Source organism: Halichoeres trimaculatus, unplaced genomic scaffold (assembly GCF_033239565.1).
Source record: "Halichoeres trimaculatus isolate MK-OKI-2021-1 unplaced genomic scaffold, fHalTri1.1 fHalTri1_scaffold_6, whole genome shotgun sequence".
NCBI lineage: Eukaryota > Metazoa > Chordata > Actinopteri > Labriformes > Labridae > Halichoeres > Halichoeres trimaculatus.
This window is the reverse complement of record NW_027437184.1, coordinates 22,297,757-22,321,262: the sequence shown is the minus strand read 5'-3', so window position 1 is coordinate 22,321,262 and position 23,506 is coordinate 22,297,757. Positions and strand designations below refer to the sequence as shown.

The 23,506-nt window shown below is 40.6% G+C and overlaps 1 protein-coding gene across 1 annotated transcript; it reads right to left on the bottom strand.

Moving 5' to 3' along the window:
• Window positions 1–276: 276 nt before the first annotated feature.
• Window positions 277–22,947, bottom strand: afap1l1b (actin filament associated protein 1-like 1b). The gene is made up of 19 exons (XM_074671690.1): window positions 22,790–22,947; window positions 13,996–14,124; window positions 11,766–11,846; window positions 11,563–11,648; window positions 11,369–11,486; window positions 11,188–11,277; window positions 10,828–11,024; window positions 7,870–8,049; window positions 7,687–7,779; window positions 6,963–7,062; window positions 6,109–6,264; window positions 5,140–5,354; window positions 4,839–4,984; window positions 4,622–4,703; window positions 4,268–4,376; window positions 3,925–4,092; window positions 3,662–3,828; window positions 1,217–1,342; window positions 277–1,099 (listed from the first exon to the last, which is right to left on the bottom strand). The coding sequence occupies exons 1-19, from the start codon at window positions 22,809–22,811 to the stop codon at window positions 1,073–1,075; spliced, it is 2,292 nt and encodes a 763-aa protein (XP_074527791.1). The 5' UTR covers window positions 22,812–22,947; the 3' UTR covers window positions 277–1,072.
• Between the last annotated feature and the right edge of the window lie 559 nt (window positions 22,948–23,506).

The following is a 23,506-nucleotide window of genomic DNA, read 5'->3' as shown; positions in this document are numbered from 1 at the left end:
TGAGGTGTTGTGCTGTCTCCAATTAAATGCATTGACCGGAAACTGAGGTTAAGATAACATAAACTAACTGTATGATCATAGCAAAGCTCTAGAAACACCAAACACCACAAGATGGCGCTAATATTTTGGATTTTTTTAACCTTTCTTTTTTTAATAATTAAGATTTAATTTAAAAGTAAACCTTATTTGTAGAGGAAGAAGCAAGAACTCTTCAGGATAATAAAAAATGTTCAAACAAAAACACAAAATGAGACAGTCTACGTATCAAAGCTCTTAGTTTACTCTGACATGAGTGTGCACAACAGGGAGAGCAGATGGGCATCCATCCTCACATGAATCCACCAATATGTGTGCATTGGCCTATTTAAAAGACCTTTATTTGAGTACAAAATACAACAAGTTAAAGTGCAAATAGCAAAAAACAGAAATATACTCATAATAGTTTAAAACCATGTTTCACATTGAGATAATAAACGCTGACTTTGGTTTCAGGAGCAGGTTCACACTTAATATCGTTTCACTGGTTTAAATACATCTCACTAATTGTGTGATACTGTCTCTCTAATATAGATAAATTAAGTAATCAAAAGTTTTTTTTGTTTTTCATGATGAGGGGAGTTAAGTCTGTTGATGCAGTCAGGAAGGTCAGCTTGTAACTCACAGTACTGACTCAAGGCTCTCCCTTTCTTTAAACTTCTCTGAAATCATCACATTTTTTCTTTCTGCAGCCCTGTGCAAATGTAAACACACATGCAAATTCACACAAACACAAAGATTTCATGTTCATAGAAATCCACATTAATACTGAACTGGTGCCTCAGTTGATTCTGTGGTATTTACAGTGTTAAAGACAGCACCACACTGCCTGGACTTTCAAATATTCCTCTGTTTCTTTAAAGGTGAGAGAAGGAAAAATAGATCAATTCTGTCCTTTTCCTCGTTTTTTCCTCTCCTGTTCCTCTTCCTCGTCTTCTTTCCAGTGCTCTTTATCTTCTTCTGTTTCTTCTTCTGCACATCCTCCTGTCACAGCTTTACCTTCATTGATCAAACCGTTGATTAGGTAATGTTCAGTCTATGTGCCCTTCTTTGACTCCCACTCCTGTAAACCATGACACAGCACAAAGAGATTGAACATTATTCTGTCCACACACTGACAAAAACTCAAAGCACACATGCTTCAGATATGTAAATGTTTGTTTACAAGAGAGCACCTCACCTTTGCCTTCTGCATGACGTTCCCCTTAGAGGAGGCATAAAAGGATGGAGGGCGCTTTCGAAGCTCTGATGCTGAGTTAACAGGAACAGTTTCATTGTAAACCTTTTCAACTTTACTGCCCTGTGCCTGTTAACACACACACATACACACACGCACATAAATGTCAGATTACCTCTATTAAAGAACACTTTTGGGTGATAAACCTGTTTTCTTCCCCAGGCTATTTGTTGTCTACAAGCCAAGACCTCCTAAGCTCATCTGTGAGGTTGCTAAGAAACCAGTCCAGACTCCAAGAGGTGACTGCCCGCAGGTTAAAATTTAATCTAGCACATAACTCCCTGTGAATCCAAGCCTTGATGGTACTGGAGTAAGGGGCAGACAGGTTTTGTTTCATCTTTGTACACCAGCTTACTGTCATCGTACTGAGCTAATAGGCTGAGGGCTGTAGCTTCATGTCTGACTAACAGACAAGGAGGTTTTTGATCCTTAGCAGGCAGCATCAGTACTTTAATTTATGACAAATGCATATCATAGAGGTGACGACGACTTTTAGATCTTAATTTTAAAAATTGTGAAAGATCACACATAGAGACTGAAAAAGATAAACTAACACACAGAACAATCACCCTCATCAGTCAGTGTGTTCTGTCATAGAGTAATAAAAAATAAGAGAAAGTATGTGTGAATAATGTCACAAGCTTATCTTCTTTTACGCTTTGTTAAACATTTGCTTCCACACTTGTGAGGTGTAACATCCGGTTTTTGACACTTCCAAGTCTGCTCTTGGAAGTAACATGTTTGATATTTATGATTTCAAACCAGGAGGCTCTGGAGAGTAGAGGTGGGAAAGAAAATTGATACGGTAATATATCACACTACTTTGACCTGTGATGAGATATCTATATTTCAACTCTTAATATCGATATTTTTGTTAAAAAAAAAAAAAAAAAAAGGTGAGTTGGAAGGACAGCATGTCTTCCACACCTCCACTGCAGTAGATGACGCTGAAGAGCTACTCTGCTGTATGTTGCCCTTAAGCTGGATATATATATAATCTCAAAGTATATTCAAAATATTTTATTCCTAAACTTGATTATGTGGGTTTTTATTAGTGCTGCACAATTTGGGGAAAAGGTGCGATTTGCGATTAGGTGGACAATATTGCTATTGCGATTGTGCTTGCGATTGATTAAAAAAAAGTTGTGTCATGATGAGTCTACAGACTTGCTTGGTTATCATGGAGAAAAATCTGAATTGCGTGTGCTGACATTGCGATTGCGATAATCGTGCAGCCCTAGTTTTGATAGTGTAAACATTAATGTGTTCTCTCTATTCTTGGGTCAGTTAGTTTTAAAAACTTTTAAGTGTATTTTTTACAGTGTCGTACACTGATAAACTCATAATCATAGTCATGTTTTTTGCAATATTCAATTTTTAATGAGTATTATTAGTTGCACCAAGTGACATTTATCAGTTTCACCAACTGACCACGTCTTTCACCCAATAGTTTTTTTGCAACATTAGTTTTATGTCACAGTAGTTTAAGTGACAAACTTGAGTGTATCTAAGTGTATGTATGAAACACTTCCTCTGACTTTCTTTATCTTAACCACAAAAACCACAATAAAATTGATAATTGGATAGAGTATCACAATGTATCACAATACTGTGATACCGTGATATCATACTGTGAGGTTCTTGCCAATAATCATCCCTAGTATATAATGTATGGTGAGGTGAGGTTACCTAAAGCAGCGTTTCCACCAAGCAGACCGGTTTGGTTCGTCTCGGTACGGCGTGCATTTTGTGGCGTTTCCACTGACTTATCCCAGGACAGATCCCTAAAAACTGGGACGAGCTGGCCCACTTTTTTGGGACCCTTCCGTATGGGTGCCAGACTGAACCGATCTGGTCTCAGAAGGTGGAGCAACAACACTGCAGACCGTTGATTGGTCAAAAGAAATATCACTTACCCTGACAGCAGCTGCATTTCACCTGGCGGCACACAGACTTCTCTGAAACGAAGCTTGATTGCACTTTGTATCAAAGAGCTACATGTCAATCACAGAGAGGATGAAATGCTGCATGTCTTCCATCTGTGCTCTTTGTTTAGTGTGTTGCATTTTTCTTCTTCGTTGGATTTATTAGCGGGGAAAACTGCGTTGCGCTGCTACGGTGTCACGCTATTGTTTAACAGCTGGGGCTTACGGCTTCCGGCTTACACGCCGCCTACCACGTGAGGGGACAGTTTGCTGTGGAAACGCAAACGGGATTAGGCTTAACTGTACCAAACTGTCCCAAACCGTACTGAACCAACCCGGACTGCTTGGTGGAAACGCGACTTTAACATGAGGGTCATAACCCACTGAACAGCCTGCTGACCATACATAATCCATTACTTATAACCAGCTTCTATGCATTGTGTGAATTTTTTCCTTTTTCTACCTTCACGATGATCTTGGTGTCAGTGGGCGGGCCCAGTGCTCCTCTGGCCAATGATTTCTTCAGGTTTTCTTTGACCTCTGTCAGTCGAAGCTCCAGCTCCACCCGCTCCTCTTCTTTCTGTTTGCACAGAGTCTCCAGCTTGGCTAGCCGCTGTTCCACTTTAAAACCTGCAAAATCACAAACACACAAGCAGTTAGTGCAGCTGCAACACTCCAGTCTCGACGGCCAAGTGAGAGCGTGTGTGTGTGTGATTTGTCTCTGACCTGTAGTGCTCTTCATCTCCTCCTTCACCTCCTTCCTCTCCCTGCGGAGTGAAATCAGTGCGTTTCTGAGTGCTTCTTTCTGCTTCTCCAGCTCCTCTTTCTGTGTCAGGTAGCGTCTGGCGTCTTCCTCTGCCCGTGTCTTCCCATATCGTCCATACTGATTAACATCTAACAGAACACACAGTGAACTATAAATACACCTTTATCAATTTTATATTATTCTCAGAAAAATACAAAACAACAAAAGCCAAAAGTAATGAATTTTTCAATTTCCAGCCACATTTTCTTGCACATATTTTCCGTCTAGCTGTTCAACTCAATTCTTCAATGAAAGTCGACTCACTTGATGCGTGTCTCTTGACAGCTGCCTGTTGTTCAGTCTTTTCTGAGTCCCTGCTGGAGAAAGAGGCATGGCGTCGTATCTGTCCAGATCTGCACTCAGCTTCCCCCTCCTGCAAAAATATGTAGATAAACAAAATGAGAATGAATATTACTAACAGAAACCTTACACTCAAAATGTTGTTTTAATTTCTTTAGTAAAACTGTGTTCTGTTAAAAGTTGTGGGCGTTGCAAAACATTTTTTTCCCACCTTCAGGTCACAGAAGTCACATTATAGTGTCAATAAATCCACAATTAAACACATTGGATAGCTCCATGTTTATTTTTTTTTGTTCCCTGTTTAACACTTTTCCTTACAACAACACTTTCATAGACGTCGTCGTATGTCCTGGAGTCTGTTGAAGTACAGCTGGAGGAAGTCGCAGTGGTCGTGGCCCAACTAAGAGGAAAAAACAGAGAGACAGTAACAGATGTATTCCAGGATAGAAGTTACGATAAGAGATAGAAACGTCCAAATAAACACACACACACACACAGAGAAACACACAAACAAAAGTTGTGGGAAGTGACTCACAGGAAGGAGTGTCTGGCAGCGTGCCGGATGTCAGTGAGCGTGTCCACGTCGATGTAGTCGTAGTGCAGCTCTTCAGGGAGAGTGGTGCTGCCGGTCTCTGCAAACAAAACACCCAGCCAGCGGCCGAGATCTTCTGAACAGCTGGCCTGATGGACACACACATAAACACAAACAAAGTCAGCTTGTTGCCAGAAAAATGTGGGTGTGTCATCCTGTGCACCTTATCCCTCTGTTATCTGCCTGTCAGGAGAATTAAACCAATTAAACTAAATTAAATCTTGGCTGTAAGTTAGAACTGTACCTCTAAAGATGCAAGTTCGTTGCGTCCCTGCAGGATGCAGAAGGAGAAAGGATGTTTAGGACCGAGCCCCCCTGTCACCACCTCTGCTCCTTTCAGTGGCACAACGATGACTGGAGGCCGCTGGTCTCCAGGTTCCTTCTGCAGGTACAGGTTACCACCTCGCACCACACACCAACGCTCCTTCCAGGAGCCACTCAGACACACACTGAGGTAGCCTGGAGGGAGGAGGGGATTTGTTAGAGTAGTATCAAGATGAGGCACATGTTTATAGTGTTATCACAGCTTGAGTTAGTTTAATTTCACTTCCAGGCACTCTGTAAAACAGGGCAGATTTCAAGTTCCCTTTGAGAGGCATACAATTACAGGGAACAAGCCTTTACACCACAAAAAGTCATTTGTCTGCTACAATGAGATTTTCATTTTTCTGCAGTGATTTTCTGTGTTAATTTTGCAGCAACCAGTTAACATAGATGTACATCTCTCCACTTTATTGGTACTGTTCTGATCGCATCTCATTGTGCTTTTTTTCAACAGTCAAATTGAAAATACTTGCTGATGAAAATGTAGAGAAAGACTGTGTCTGGCCTGACACCTCCTCTCCTTGCGGTGTTTGTTTCAATCTCTTCCAAAAACAGTAAAAACTCCTCACTGGAACTTTAAAGACCGGCAATCAATCATGACTTAGAAAAGGTTTATGATCCTCGTAAAGAGAGGTCCTGTTGTTAATGTTTTTTATGGTTTAAATAGAATTTACTTTGGTTGGTAAAAGTTTAATAGAACACTGATGAAAAATGAAACAGGATAACGTTACAGAATGGTTGTTGTCATTATATCAATCTATAGCTTTTCTCACCTTTTTGAAGTGTATAAACAGTAATTAGCATCACATGTTTCAAAGCAAACACAGTTAGTATAGCAGTAATCCAGGCACTTAAAAACAGAGGCTGATTAAAGAGTTCAAGCCCTCACCACAGCGTGGGTTGTCATGATGGTTAGCAGAAGAGGGAGGCTCTCCTGATAGAGGAGGTTTCTTTTTGGAGAACGTGATGATCCGATTGATTTTCTTCCCTGCAGCTCGGCTCATCGACCCTGTGAGCTCTGAGAACGCTCCTCGTTTCCCCCTGTCTGAAATCAAACACACCCGGTCAGACTGCTTCAGGGTTCACCATGAGGACGAGGACCAACAGAAAGAGTTCAAGTTTCAAGAAAACAGAAACAGAAAATGTCAAGAGAATAATTTTTCTGCAAACACAGTCTCCACCATGTTGGGACTTTACTTAAAGAGTTGAACATTTAAACATTTTTAATTTCATAGAAGTCTTCTACATAGTCAGCATATCCCTCCACTGCTCATATGGCAAACACCAGGTGCTGCAGCCGTCAGTCCAGCCCGCTTCCTGTGATGTCATGGGGACACAATCACAGGAAGAGGACAGGAAGGATGTCATATCTGTTTGGGCCTCACTTCCTGTCTCACCCTCCCTCTTTCATGTGTCTGTGGATTCAGAGTTTCTCGGTTGGTCAGTGAACAAGCTGTAACAACAGGACAGTGTTTGGCCTACATTGTGACTGAAAAGTCATGGATCTAAGATTCATAGATTCATAGATTCACCTTCCTGATTTTGTAGATTGGTAAACAAAAGCAGTGGGTGTGCTTTTGATCAGACTCCCAAAAAGGGTGTTTGTGTGTGTCAGAGTGGAGACTTAGGTTTGAAATCCTGAGAGTGAGGACATTCGTGGAAAGTGAGGACTTCTTAGCAAGCGAAAAAGCAAGCAGTCACTGAATTTTAATCGATGAAAGTGACAGCGTGAAGGTAACTTACTCAGTGAGTCAGTCGAGGCCCCCCCTGGTCCCTGTGCAGTGGACTGGCAGTCTACTGGTCCACTGTCTGAGTCTGATGCCTGACGGTCACACTGCAGAACCTGACAGAGAAAGTAGAAGCTTTAAAAACTTTTCTAAACCAGGTAAAGAAGATGAGGACGAGCACATACCAACACTTGCTGTAAATCCTAAACAAATCTTTCCTTAAAGAGCAGAACCATGTCAAACTACACTGACACAGACGCTTTGAGTCTCTGGAACATTTTTCCACCATGGGTTGAAACTGCCCTGTCACTGCTCTTGTTGGCTTGTTGCGGCCGTTTCCCAAAACTTTGTTGAGGGTATGGAGCTCTTTGAAAACCTGCCAACTGGGCAACTGCATCGATGTCACCACATTTACTGCTCATTACTCAAAGCCAAAGGAACAATTGTGTCATATGTGGGCTGGGAGAGGTGATGTCAGCGGCTGACACTGCTACATTATAACTACAGTATGGATTCAGGATGAAATACAACTCAGTGCATGAAAAAATACATGTAGTGGTGAACTAAAACTCTGACGTGGCTGAAGGTGTCTTCTAAACAGACAAAAACAAACACATGTGGGGACATGATAGGGACATCTGAGGCTAGTTAAAGGCCTGATCTTAGACACAAGGAAAACACAGAGTCTGACAGTAAAAACATGGAAGTGTAAACACACATCCCACTCATCCAGCACACACCTTGTCTAGCTCCAGCTTCCTCTGTATAATTGGAGAGGTGGACCCTTCCAGTCCTTCAGTGTTGCTACTCTGGCTGCCAACATCTTGCACCACCTGGTTTCAAAGAAAGAAAATCTTGTGTTCTCTCTTCACACACACTCCTCCATGTCCCCCCTCCCTTTGTTTTTTTTTCATAAAAGGTACCTTGAGCCATCGCTGGGCCTGCTCTTTACTCTGAACCGCCAGGACCAGAGCTTCACCTCCAGGCAACGAGAAGCGTAACTCGTGTCTCTTTTTCCGACCTTCCTTTGGGACGTAGATGACGTTGCACAGACTCAGCGGGAGCTCTGTTTGAGGAGAGGTTTCTTTGATGCTCTTAAAGCACTGAGAAAAGACAGACAGGAAAATCGACTCTGATGGATCATTTGGTGATATTCTGCTTTAGAAAAATAGAATAGAATAGAATAGAAAATACTTTATTTATCCCCGAGGGGAAATTCAGGAGTCACCGCAGCATTTAAGAAAACAAAAGTAAGAAAGAGTATAGAAAGTGCAAAAATGTCCATAAGAAATTAGATGACGACATCTCGTCCACCACTCGTCCACCACTCTCCAGCCCAGCCAGTCTCCACCTCCACAGGGTCCAGGACTGAGCCTCCCCAGCAGTCTGTTCAGTCTCTGTCTCCTGGATCCTGTCTGCTCACAGCAGGCGAAGCTCCTCCGATGTGTCGCGGTGTCCGATGTCAGCTCCGTCAGCCACGTCCGTGAACAGCACGATGCCGCTGGGTTAGCACAGCTAGCTCATCCATCCCCCGGAGCAAGATCCCACGTTCCCAACAACGATGGATGGAAGGACAGGTCCACGTCGTCACCTCCCAGCTCACACCCGAGAACCAACACGTCGTCCTCATCTCCTCCTCCTCAGCTCGAGGGAAATCATCAAGCCCTACACTAGTTAGCATTGACATGCTACAGACTGCTAACAGCTAATTTCACATGTAAACAATGCAGCCATGGTTACATGTAGGATCTCCAGACAAACACAGGAGAAAAGTAGTAAAAAATACCGCCGGAGCCACAAAAAGTTTGGTGTCCGTGACCGACAACGAACCATACAAAGTGATGATCCACTCCAAATACAAAGATTACGAAAAAGAGACGAAGAAATTACAAGAAACGGACGAAGACGAGAGAGCTGCTGCAACAGGCAGCTACTTGGGTAGCGCCTAGCAACCGAAAAAAAAAAAAAAAAAAATTTACTTTACTTTAATTTACTTTACTTATTAAATGTAACTTTAGAAGCATTTCTTAATAGCTGTGTGTTATGACACCTACATAAAGGAACATTACTGGCAGAGAGGAAAAAATAAGACAAAGGACAAAGAACGTATCAAAATCCTAAAACAACAAATCAACAAGTCAAATTCCAATACCTGAACCCTACGCTTCATACGTTGAGTACATGTTGGATTTCCCTTACTAGAATATTTTTCTTGGGTGATTTCTGCATTTTGTTGAGTCCTTATGCACTATCCACAAATACTGGGGTTTTACGAGCTAATTTCTGCACAGTTTTATCTGTTCTGCATGTCTTTTGCTTTTACCTGTAGTTTACATGTATTTTTGGTTTATCTCAAATTTATGATGAAATTCCAGGGTAAAGATTTTATTGTGATGTTTTACTCATAGACCTTTTTTTCAAGCAAGAAAAGAAAAAGTTCTGTGGTTGAAACATCGCAGTAAATACTTTATTCTAGGGTTGGCCAGTGTGTGGGAATTTTTCTTCAGTTACTTTGGATTTAATTGTCCTTTTCTTTTGCATCTGCCTGAGAAATTGATTAGCAAAGATATTTGCTGTTCCTGTCTCAAATAACTTAATTTATTAACTTTAAATATGATTGGTGAGGCATTGTTAGCCTAGCTTTTTAAGAGTGTGACCCATATGCAATGCTTTTGTTGCTGGTTCAACTACCAGCCTCAAGCATCCACTATGTGTCATCTTCCTCCCTCTACCTCCACATTTCATGTCTCTTTTTAATTGTACTATTTGACAAAGGCAAAAAAGGTCCAGAAATAGGACATAAAAAAGGCAGGTTGGTAAAAATTTGCATGAAAAGTTTGGGCTGACTACCAGCTAACCCTCATGGAGATTGAGTCTCATGTTTCATCTTTACAAGCTGAAAAATCTGTCTTAAGATTTGGGACAAAAGAAGAAAATATTGCATCCCTGTAAATAATTCCAGACTGAACGGAAGCTTAAATGTACACTGCCCTGCCAAAACAAAAGTCGCCTCCAAAAAAAAAAAAAGCTCACACGCACAGTGTTACAAGATTTATTTCCATCCAGTGTTGCATTAATTTTTCACCAAGATCTTGCATTGATGATGGTAGAGTCTGCTGAGCAAAGCCTTCTCCAGCACATCTCAAAGATTCTCTATGGGATTAAGGTCTGGACTCTGTGGGGGCCAATCCATGTGTGAAAATGACGTCTCATGCTCCCTGAATCACTCTTTTACAATTTCAGCCCCGATGAATCCTGGCATTGTCATCTTGGAATATGGCCATGCTATCAGGGAAGAAAAAACCCATTGATGGAATAACCTGGTCATTCAGTATATTTAGGTAGTCAGCTGACCTCATTCTTTGAGCACAGACTGTTGTTGAACCTAGACCTGAACAACTGCAGCAACCCCAGATCACAGCACTGCCCCCACAGGCTTGGACAGTAGGCACGAGGCATGATGGGTGATCTCTTCATCTGCCTCTCTTCTTACCCTAATGGCCCATCACTCTGGAACAGAGTCAATCTGGACTCACCAGACCACATGACCTTCTTCCATTGCTCCAGAGTTCAATCTTTATGCTCTCTAGCAAACTGAGCCTTTTTTTCTGCTTAGCCTCACTGATTGCTGACTGACAGTGGTCAGACTCTACCATCGTCAATGCAGAATCTTGGTGAAAAATTAATGCAGCACTGGATGGAAATAAATCTTATGACATTGCAGAAGCTTAACAAAATGCCACATCGAAAGTGTGCCGTGATCAAAGCTAAAGGTGGTCCAACGAAATATTAGAGAGTGTGACCTTTTTTTTTGATGGCAACATTTTTTTGGCCGAGCAGTGTACATGCAACCATGTTTCTTTTCATGTCCATTTTTTTACCTGTAGCTTATTGTCTCTAACAACGACTAGCTGTTTCGCCCACTGGCCAAAGCGTTTCTTTCGTAGCAGGAAAGCACAGATGCGACAGTCCCTCATCGGCACATCTGAGCTCTCCTCTCTCTGGTCCCGTCCTTTGGCCTCTTCATCTTCTTCTTCATAAGACTCGTATGAGCTGCTCAGAGCATCCGAGTCATTGTCTGAACAACAGAAACGACATAAATGATGAATCTGCATGTTTGTAATTCACTCATTCTTCACAATCCGTACATGCCTGTTTGTGCATTTGCATAAATAAGCAGATGTAAAAGTTTGCTTATTCAAGCAAACTGTTTTCAAGCAGAAGAAGGTATGTGGACTCACAGGAGATTTTTGGAGGTCCATTTATCCTGGTAATGGGGTAGTTATTGTCTGCATCCTCGTAGTAGGCATCCTCCACTGAGTTCCTGGATGCTACAGAGGAGAAGTAGAAGATTCAGATGAGATTTATGACAAAGATGGAAACACAAACGTCTGTTTTTGAGTTTAAGTGTGTATACAGAACTGCTCATGTTGGTGGTAAAATACTGAGGTGTAGATCCAGGATCAAGAGGAACAGCCTCTTCGTAGTAGTCATCAGGGAGGGGGGTGGTTGGCAGAGGAGGGGGCGTGTCAGTGGGTGTCTGAGGTGAAAAGTGACATCTTGAGAAACATGAACCAAAATAGCAGACAAAGTATTAAATAATTTAAACAGCTTACAGATTTATTCAGATGATTTTTCTCCTCTTCCTCTTTGTGCTCTTTTTGTTCAACTGGAGATGCACTGAGCATGTGCAGATCACAATCTGGAGGACGATATACAAAAGACCAAATTCAAATGTATAAAACATGTTGTTATAAATCATGTAATGCTGTAAGATGTTAAAATAAATTTAAAGGAATTCCTGCTTCAATGGACCTACCAAAATCCTCAAAAAGAGACTCCACAAAACTGGTGCCGTTGCCATAAAGACAGCTGTTCATGTAGACATCTGACCCATTGACTGTGGAAAGGATAAATCAGGGGTTAGAAATAGGATCAAAGCGAGGGTTAGGATTGTGGTCTATACTCAGATCAGGAGAGTAAGGATTACCAGAGTGAGCAGAAGCAGAGCAAACAGCTAAGTGAGTTCTGAGTGAGTTTCAGCACAGAACAAACTGAATTTTTAGACAAATAAATCATACAGAGATCAGACAGAGAGGGAGTCCAGACTGGAGCCTCTAAATCTTTGTACCAGGAGAACAAAGATAACCAAAGTCACAAAGTGCGTGTGAAAGTTTTCCGAACCCATAAAGATTTCTGATAGTGTTTTTCAGATTAAGTGCAGGGAGAAAGTGAGTGAAGTCTCTGGCTGTAAGAAGCTGAACTGATGTGGAATATAATTATTGGCTGTGTAAAACCCTGAAGACTGAGTTTGGGAAGAACCGCCTGGCTCAGTTCAAACAACTGTGAGCACATGTTTACATGTTTACTCTCTCCTTTCTTCGACCTCCTCTCATCGCCCTCTTTAAACTTTACATTGAGTTATCCTCTTACCTCAATCCCCTTAACATCTCCCACATCCTGTGTCCTCCTGTGTTCATAAACAAGCAGCTCCTGTAAAGTACTGAGGCTGTGCGCTGCAGTTTCTGCACAGATGGCTTGTGACAGGAATGCTAGTCTGAGTAAGACAGACAGGCTCTGTCCTCGTCTAAATAAACACTGCTGTACAAGTAACCTGGGACAAATGGCTCTGGCTAAGCTGCTGTACATTTCACTCTGTGCAGATTTCACATGTAGGAGGGATACAGCTGCAAAACATCAGTCTCACTCAGACTTTTGACATTTCATGTATGTTGATCATTCTTGAAGGTGAACCAAACCTCTTCTAGATTTAAATAAGGAGCTGCTTGGCATTAGGGATGAGGGTGTTTAATCCACTTAACAATGAAACACCTTCACCCCCTCAGTCATCATCAGAGTTACCTGGAGTCCCTATGAAGGGATTAGGTTGAATGTTGGCTGTGTGTCATTAAACTGGCATGTAGCTGGGCGTCTGGAGCAATGTGTAACCAGCACAAATACGTGGATCTTACACTTTAAGGAGGCTGAAGGCTGGTGGTGCTAGCTTAGACAAAATGGGTTTGACTCTGTTTCCTCAATTTTAGACTAGTCAGGTAGGTGAAATTGACATATCTGTTTAAACAAACAGAAAATTAGCTGTTTCTGAACCATAGACAACATAATGTTTGGGCATAGTCTCTGTGACATCACCCACCCATTTCCACTGTGGAGTTTGAAGCCCCCTATCAGTGATTGTCTTAATCCTGGCCTCATAATATAATTGCATAAGTCAAAAAATGTACTTAAATAAATAATACAAATTTTACTTAAAATAATATAAAACAGGATAATATTACTACTAATTTAAAAAATGTACTTAAAAATGTGTTTTTCTTCTTTTCTGAAAACTGTAAAACTAGAAATGCTATGAGGCTAACAGCACTGGAAATGTAACACAGCCTTCAAACTTTTTCTAATCCTTTTGTTTAACCCAGCAAGGGGGTGGAGTCTAAAAGGGCTTTGATAAAACAATATATCCACCGTACAGTATGTGTGGTTAGAAAAATGAGCTTTACAACCCAAATTTCTTTTTGTACCAAGCTGTAAACATGTTTTATTTTAGCTGTGAAGATAAGCTTTTTTGAATGGGTGTGTGTGTGGTTTCTAGTTCTACTGGAGCAAGCCTCAGGTGGACACTTGAGGAACTGCACAAAAAAAAAAAAAAAAAAAAAAAACCCTAATCACTAAAAGCTGTATGTCAACTGTCTGTAAAGGGCATTGTTTCTACAAAGAATCAATGTCTTGCAACATGCCCAGGCCTCATTGACCTCTGTCCTACTGTCTGAAAATCCCCCATAATAAGTAATTTAATGTTTTGAGCTAAAAACTCCAGATTTCATAAAAGAAGAATATTTTTTCTGCTTCTGGAATAAGTAACTTGCTCATAAGACCCCAAAACATCAGTTTCATGTAAGTTAAATGGTGAGTTGATTTTGATCTTAGGGGGTGGGGGAAAGATTAACACAACACAGCACTTAATGATGGTAATGAGGTAAGCACAGGTGGATGTGTTCTCTTTAATCTCCTTCATCTGAGGCTGCATTGTTTACCTGACAGCTGCAGCGAGTCCAGGATGTTACGTATCGATGCCATCTTTTCAGAGGTGGCAGGACTGACCGTCTCGTGGTCCAGCATCTTCAGTAGAGAGCCCAGCTCATTCACGAGTCGCTCCATGACCACTGAAAACACAACAACCACAAGAGATCTCAGTATCTAGATGTACATGGGGAAAACACACTGTTTAGTAACTGGCACTGTCTTATCTGTTCATTCTGCAGTCTTAACATGGCTAAAATACTTTTGCTGTTACACCAAGTGCATCAGATGTCAATTTAAGACAAACACTTGTACTGACACGCAGGCATGTGCCAGGAAACATGCAGTCAGTTCGGACCTCAGCTCACCGCCTGTCACAACAGCTGACACTCTAACATATCGCTCATTCATAATGTTTGCTGTTGTTGGTGTGCTCCGAGTCAAGCCCAGCACAGATTAAATCCCACTTTCAGTGGGTCTTTGAAGATTTCTTTGAAAAATGATTACTTTCATGTTTCATGCTGACATCCTGTGTGTCCATGAGTGTGTCAGTGTGTTTCTGTGTGTTTTGTTGACCTTGACTTCGCTCCAAAAGCCCTGCCACACTCTCACACATCCTGCCTGCTTCGAGCTGACAAAGAGGGGAGGAAAGGAGCGGGGACAGAGAGTCAGAGAGAAAAGGAGATGAATAGCAGGGGGAGGGGGCAGGAAGTTTCCTATCCTGAAGGAAACAGAGCCAAAGTAAAGGAAAATCTGCAGTTCCACTCAAGATAGGATAGGATATGACTACCTGACTGCTCATTGAGATGACCACTTATTCATGAGAAACACTTCACAGACAGATGTTTGAGAAGATGAGCATTAGCCCGGGTCTTCAGCTTTGATGAGTGACCTTTAATCAAAAACAGAGCTGAGGCTTCAGTAATTTATTTCAGCCTGGCTTTGAAAGGGGAAAGTTTTACAGTCCAACTATGGCCCACACGCTCTTAAATACTCTTCTTTTCCACTCTGCTAAGAAAAGTTATTTTGGGAAATGTGTGACCTTTGTCACGCTTGGAAATTAAATTGTAGATTTCATAATGTACTTTCACCCTAGTTAAAAAAAATACAAACTGACAGGAAGTTCAAGGACACATTAGTGAGGATGCTTGAACTTGTGAATTTGTGTTTTTTTTAACCAACTTTGTAGCCCATTGAAAAACGATCTTAAGAATCATTATTTTAAAAGCTTTTAAGGCACTTTAACCTTCCATAAAATAAATAACTTCTTTATTCAGTTAGTAACTGTTTTTTGTATTTTTTGGGGTATATTCACCTTGACGCATGAGAGTAGGGCTGCAGCTATCGAATATTTTAGTATTCAAGTATTCTACTGAAAATCCCATCGAGTAATCGAGTAATCGGATAAAATACATTTTTGTTTAGTTAAAGAGCAGTTATTTTTCAAATGAAAATTTTTCTCTTTAAGAAATAGAATTTTCTGATACAGCATGTCAGTAAGAGCACTTGCTTTGGTAGCTCCAAAATTTGAGAAAACACTTAAACACATTTTTTGTGCCTTGTACATCTCATCAAATGTTGCGGACCCAATGGCACCCGTTTCGTAGAATGACCCATTAGTCTCCAAACTCCAGAAAAGAAGCTAGATTTGTTGCTAGTTGCTATTTTGTATAAGAGGTAGCTTGAGGGGTCTAAAAACTTTCTTAATATGTCCTCAGCTCTGTTTGAAATACCACTCTTTCATCTTTCTTAAAATTAAAAAATTCCTCGAGGCAGAGAAAATAACTCGAGTATTTTTTGTAATCAAGTACCTCGAATTATTCAAGGAATTGTTTCAGCTCTACATGAGAGACACAAGAGTTAAGGCCAGTGGAGTGTCTTTGGTCAAGCCTGGGAGTGGAACCGACTTCAACTGTTGGCATCCCTACAAGCTTCTTTTTTCAGAAAAAAATGAGTCCATATTGTGAAAGAAGAGAGCAGCAGTTATCAGAAAAAAGTATTAAAGCTGACAACAGTAGAGTTAAGTACCAGCAACTTACAAAGTAAAAGATTACCATCACGTTTTATAATTCTTTCTTTATCATCCAAAGCTAGCAAGTCTCAACATTCATAAAAACTCACTTCATAAAGATTTTGGCTTGGTGAAAAAAATTAAAATTAAATTGGTTTGGTACAAATGTCTGATCCATAGTGGCCCCTAAAGCTCTAAAACCACTGCCCTACAGGTAGTTTAACCTACATACAGGAGATTTTTTTTCCATCATGCCAAGACCTACAAAAATATCTGTTAACATCATGATGTAAACAGAAACAGATGATCAGGTAATTTAAATTGAAAGTCATGGTTCACGCTTTATCAAACTTTTGTTCCTTTTTTCTCATTTTTGTTTACTTTTTAACAAAATATAAAAAAATAGAGGTCTTTTTATGTAAACATTTTTTTTATTCTTCAATCATTTTTTTGTGATTGTCATTTTTTGTATTGGAAAAACACTCATCTATACTTTTCTTAAATCATCTTTTAAGCTTTACAGACCAAACAATGTTTCATTGAGCTGAATGACAGGGGATTATTAAAATAATAACTATACATGCACATATTTCATTAATAATAACAATATACAGTGAGTGGGTCATCATTTCTTGGATTGAATTCCACCCTTAAGAGATTTTGTGTTGCTTAACAACCCCTCTAATTAAGGGTTTTGACCAATAAGAACCAACTATTTAGCATAGCTTGGTCATAAGTCAGAAAGCTAAGTGATGAATGCTAATTAACCTACTACTTTCTCTGTTGTGTGAAGCTGGATTTTAAAAATGATGTGTAAAACTACCAATCCAAGTTTCTGACCCCAGACGCTGAAATATCAGAGAAAAGATCTGGTACAAAGGTTAGGTCAAAATAAGATCAAAACAGCCTCTGTTTCCCTCACACACCGAGATGACAGAGTCAAAGAAAAGCCCTCAGTCTCCCATCGCCCCCCTCACATCTCTCCCCCAGTCTGACAATGCTCTATTGTCTCAATGAGGGCCAAATTTAGATGATCACAATGCTTCGCAAGAACAGAGCAAACAATACCAAGTCAGAAAGTCCAACATAAACAAAACAGGAACTAACACACACACACACACACACACACATGCGCGCGCACGCCGTGAAAGAGGGGCGTGGTGCACTGAAGCTGCATCGTCTCGATCCGCAGGCATTCTGGGTTAAAGGATATTTCTCCAACAGCTGTGTGTGTGTGTGTGTGTGTGTGGTATTTCTCGGCCAGCAGCTGTGATTTCCTGTCCGAGCTGTTGACAGAAGCTTTTCTCCACTCCTTCCTGATCTGGACTCTCTCCTCCATCCCTCTGTGAGCTTCACCCATTCTTGCTCTGGTTCTTCCTCCAACTTTTTCCTGCTCTCCCTTTTTCCCATTTCCCCCCTCCTGCTTTACCAACACCTCACCCATTGTCACTCTGAGTGTTCCCCCAATAAAAATATAAAGTTATACCTACTGTGCTCGTACCACACACATTAAGACATGAAGTGAATTTCTGTCTACATAAAGCTTTAAATAGACTGATAAAGTTTCAGACCAAGCCTTTGGTCTAATTTAAGTTTCTTTAAATTTAGCTCCACGCAGACAGTCAAGGCCGCCCATTAATTAACGCCATCTCTCTTCCTCTTTCCTCTCAGTCTGTCTCTATCTCTCTCCATCTCTCTCTGTCTCTACATCTCTCAGGGGGCACCCGAGGGTTCAGAGGCTGAGAATCAGCTGTTCTGGAGGCTTGTGGTCTGTCTCATCACAGAGGGATCTTTGTACACCCCTCACACCACTCCACACACACACACACACACACACACACACACACACACACACACACACACACACACACACACACACACACACACACACACACACACACACGTTTCCCTGATAGTCACACATTCATTATTAATTCATCTTACACACATCCCTGTATTCAGAGACATTCAGTCACACTCTGCTCTGGAGTGTGTATGTGTACATACATCTGTGTGTTTATTGCACACAGGCTTCTGTATGAAGGTCAGTCATGGGACCTTGAGGCATGCGCCTCTCATTTTAACTGATTTGGCATGTTTGGTTGCAACTCAGAACAAAACTGCTTGCTACTGCTGCTGTTTATCTCACCACATTATGTTTACGGCAGCAGGGTGACAGAGAAATCATACTCTTCTCCTCCTAACCTGATGCTTTCACTCCCATCCATTACACACCCAACCCATCAATCACACCAAACCCAAGCTCACCTCCTCCCTGACACACCTCTCAAATCTTTACTTTCATCTTCTTTGTCTTTGCAAGCACATCAGAAAAATCTGGAGCAGTAAATTCAAGATGAACACACGTCTCCTTTTTTTTGGGTTTGAGTCAAACATTAATCTTTTAAAGTGTCTGAAGCTGCTATTTTGCGTCCTCATGTTTCTGCCTCCCCCACATCCCAGAGGTTGGAGTCCCTTCAGATCCCACATTCTCTCTTCCACTCCTTTCTTTCCTCTCCTCCCTCCCTGTCTTTTAACTCCTCTCCCTCATCTTCCTCCTCCCTCTGTCCCTTCTCCAGACACCCATTCTCTCCAGACCTGGGTCAGAGGTCAAGTCTTGGCGGCTCCAGCAGCTCCCTCCAAAACAAAAGTCTACTTCAGAGATCCAGCATCCTGTAATTCATATTTTGGTGACAACAGTAGATTGGTGTCACTGCTCGCCCTGAGGGTGAGCATTCAAGTCAGACACTTTCAAAAGTCCCCTCCAGAGCCAAGCTGGAGATCTTTAAAAAGAAACAGCTGGGGAGAAGGGTTGTGAATTCTTTCTTTTCACATTCTTTCAGTATCTTATCACTTTCCTCTGATAGTAAATAGTGAGGGGATGTGGGGAGAAGAGGAGCAGACACTGGGGCACAGCAGGAGTTTAATCTAACAACCACACTGTTGTGCTGAGGTTTCACCAGGTAACTTCACACACTAGTGGGAAAAAAAAACAACATGGCTTGTGGGCTGTAGAAAACTGTGAAAAATCTAATATTTTTTTTCTTTTTCAGTCATTTTAAACACTTCAATTAAGTCACAAATTGTTACAAAACTGTGTCTACACCACAAATAAGAAGCTACAGCTTGTAGTTTAGCTTAGCTTAGCTTATTTTGCTGCTTCCCTAATATTAGTTCAGCTTTGGGCTGCACAGAGGCACAATGGTTAGTGCTGCATCCTCACAGTAAGAAGCCTATATCGATATATATATATATATATATATATATATATATATATATATATATATATATATATACATATATATATATATATATATATATATATATATATATATATATATATATATATATATATATATATATATATATATATATATATATATATATATATATATATATCAACCGATACCTGATATATCGGCTGGTATATATAATAAATTCATTGATATACACAGGATATATACTGTATATGAACACAAGTTATTATAACACCCATATGATTCAAGACAGAGACAGAACACTATTAAATTAAAACAAGGAACTTGTTTAAAAACTGTCAACACAAGAACTGCAGTGTTAACCAATGATAAATAAGAACAAGCTGTAAACACAATAAAAAATAAAAAAGTCAAACTGTAAACACAGTAAGTAAAAAAAAAATCAAACTGTAAACACACAATGAGCAACTTACATGACGTTAAAATGTTATTCTATAGTCTTACATTAGATAATGGTGGACGTGTGAATTACCAGTAGCATTTATCTCTGTTTATCTCACAAAAAAGCACCTTTCGCAACATTTAAACGTCGCTATTCTTACATTACATAATGGTGGATGGAGGGGCGGGGCACTCGGACAGCGTGCAGCCAAACACACAGGTGCAGGAGCGACAGAATCTCCATGGGGCAAAATTTTTTATAATAGGCTACATTTTGGCCGATGTTGATAAATCAGTGACAGGCATTATCGGCCTGATTAATTGGCCCGACAGATTTATTTATTTATTTTTTAGAAATCGGTCGGGCTCTACTCATAACATCATGCTCACAGTACATTATCACTTACTCAGTAAAGACACTGTAAACTGGGGTGAAATCCAGCTTCACTAACATCCAGAGCTTGGTAAAATCTCTTAAGTGCTCTATTTATGGCACTTTATCCTCTTTGTTTATTTTTAACACCTTGGGTAAAAGACACAAAACAATCTTTGTGATCAATTCAGCTAAAAAGCAATAAGTGTGGCTTCAGCTTTTAGTTTGAGGCCGACATCAGAGTCTGTACTGAACAGTTAAATGTTTTCCAAAATAAAATTGTCTTCTTTGATATGATTGTAGTTTTACAATGAAATAAAAGCTAATTTTCATTTTGACGGTAAACCTGCCCTGGTACCTTTAAAGCACTCCTTCAACCCGTTGTATCTAAAGTGTTTAATCCTTACAAACAAAGATGACCAACTCATGGAGACCGGATGGCTAAGCTAACTAGCTGCTTTTGGTGGCTTTGTTGAAAGCTCAGACATGAGGGTGATGATGTTTATCTTATCATTAAAGGTTTTGCAAGTTGGAGACACACGCAAGACGCTACATTACAAAGTGAGAAATGTGTCTAACTGCATAACTAATGGTTGTGAAAGGTCCACGAGGAGCGTAGAGGAACATTTTACATAGTTTCCTTTGTTCCTATGCTTTTGAAAAATTCCACTCATGCACTGTGAGTACAAAGAGGGCAGACAGCACACAGGTAGACAGGCGAGCCGTTCTGCCATTCAAATGGTCTGAAATAATTAGGTCTACTGGCCTGACAGTTGTAGATAACATAATATTTGTTTCTTTCCTATCACAGCGTTTAAATTATTGAGGAAATATGCTCATTTGATTCCTTCTCAAGCCTTTTAAGTTTTTCCAAGTTCTAATAAAACTCACACTTATACACAAACAGAGGTACGCCCACCCGAACAGTACTTGTCAATGGTTGTTTTTGTGACTGTTTTCCCAGAGTGATATGTGGTGTTGTTAAAATAAGACCAGCAGCTGAGAAAGATATGATCCAGTTTCTCTCCTGTTTGAGAAGGCTGTTATCACACCATCTGGCTAGTTTTTGCTGACAGCAAAGCACATGGTGCCTGCACAGACCTGCTTCTTCAATATCTGAAGAAAGCAGAAAGTTTGAGTGAAGTAAGCATGTGACTCAGCACACTCCTTCCTTTATGGGTATGGTTGACAATGAAATGTCCCTGCATTTTGAAATAACATTTAAAATTTAATGAAGAGTCTTACACCTCCTGGCTGACACTAGCAAAGGATAGAGAGAAGGGGCAGGGTGGAGGATCTGGGGTAAGGAGGAAAAAGGAAAGGAAGTGCAAGAGAACCATGGTCGAGGTCAAGGTTTGTGGTTGAATAGACTCATAGGCCAATGTGGGAGCTCAGATGCAGATAGGAACGCACACACAAACTCCACTGAATATTTCACGATACTTTATCCCTGTTGATTTTCTTTTTTTCCTTACTCTACATGCTTAGTAAAACCTAAATTTCTACATTTTAGCAGCTGGAGATGTGATTTCATCTCTGAATGCCTTCGTTAAATATCCCTGTTTTTTCCCACAATGACAGGAGTTCATCCTCAAGTGAATAAGGAGTTGCTGCTTTTGTCACTGTTTGAAAGCCTTTCGACATGTCACAGAAGGTTAAAAAAAACATGTGAAAATGCTTAGTTCAAGTATGCCTTATTAATGATAGTTGACTCATAACACTCATGACTCTATGCAGACACTTGATTAAACAGCCTATTGTTACGGATGTCTTAACTATGAGATGTGGAAACGTCTGCTGGGAAAGAAGCTTGCTCACAGACACTGTGTGGTCTGATTTCACTGCAGTGATGGTGGATCTTGAGCAATGTAACAATTTAGTTCTCAAAACTAAGCTAACTATCATCACCATCACGTGATGATTATGATTACCTTATGAGACTACTAGAGCTGGTGCAAAAGGCTGTATTCAGGCTTTGAAAAGTTTTAGTAAGTCTTTTATTGGTGACTTAAGGCTACTTCTATTTCAGTGGATTAACTATTTATTCGTGTATTTTTATATCTAAACAGTTTGTGTTATGTTCATTTCCAAATACTTGAAGGTGTACTTTAAGTGGTATGAATGAATGCTTTTCCTTTGACTTACTGTTTCCCTAATAATAGTCATCTCCTTTGCCAGATTTTTCAGCGCTTGATCACCTGGTGTCTCATAATGCAGCTTGCTGTTTGCAGCCCTGTAGCCTGGAGGCTCCGAAACAGAGCAGCCATTGAGCTGTGGTCGCCTCAGCTTCACTTCCAGCGGCGCTGCTTCCAACAGGGCACTTCCCTGTTGGTATCAGATTGCATCACTCTACCTGAGTGAAGCCCCCTCCTCTATCTTCTTATACAGCGCACCATCCGGCGTAGAGGTGTATGACATCACCCTGCCGTTACTACAGCCGTTAACCGGGAGCAGTGCACGAGACATGACCGGTATCCTCAAACCAAAAAAAAAAAAAACTAACAGCTCCTTAATGCATCTGCTCCCCTAAAAAACACATCTTATCTGAGAATTTACAAGTCCAACCGTTTCTTTGAGTTCTTAAGGACACTGATATTTTTTGACTATTTTTTTTCTTCTTGAATCAACTTTGACTGCATGTTTCAGTCCCCGCGTTTATTTTGCCTCTCCGTGTAAGACTACGCTCGAACTTCTAACTGTCAAGCAACTGTAGCTCTTTGTCGCGAATACAAAGATGCGAAATGTGAAGAGAGACTGTAACTCACCACTTTGGCGTTTAGAGTCCATGCCGTTTCACGTAATACACACGAAAGTTGTTTCAGATGATATTTCCTTTCTTCTTCGTTCAAAAGCGACGGTTACTATAGTTGTGCTCGCCACGGACACACCATAGCCCTGTCAGCCTCCGTGCGGCCAAGTGAGTCAGAGGGGCCGCTCGATTTTGTAGTTTGACTGGGCTACCGCTGGATCATCGTGCAGGGCTCCACAGGGTCCTAGTGCTAGACCACGTTTCTCCTACATTTGTTGGTGTCACCGTTTTACACCTGGACTTTTTTGTCAGAGGGATTTACATTTTACTTCGTTTGACTTTTGCACGAAACATAATATTTTTAGGATTAAAAAAAAAAAAAAAAAGAATAAAAATTTTCTAGCCACTTAAAACGTTAGAAGCCTACATTCCAAACAATTTCATTATTTGAACCCACATATAACCCAGATAAGTGTTATACACTTAAAACCCTATGGTGTAAGCTAACTTTCAACATTTTTGGATTTAACTCACTTATTCAAAATACACACTTTCGGCTTACTTTACTATTAAAAAGTTGAGCGAGAGCACAAAGTATTCCAATCATTTTCAGCACTTAACATGGATGTTTTGCTAAAAATTCTTTCAGGTCAGGCAAACCTTACCAGCCCCTTCTCCATTCATTTTGGCTAATTTAAGCCCTAAACCCCAGAGGTTGCTATGGCTAGCAGTA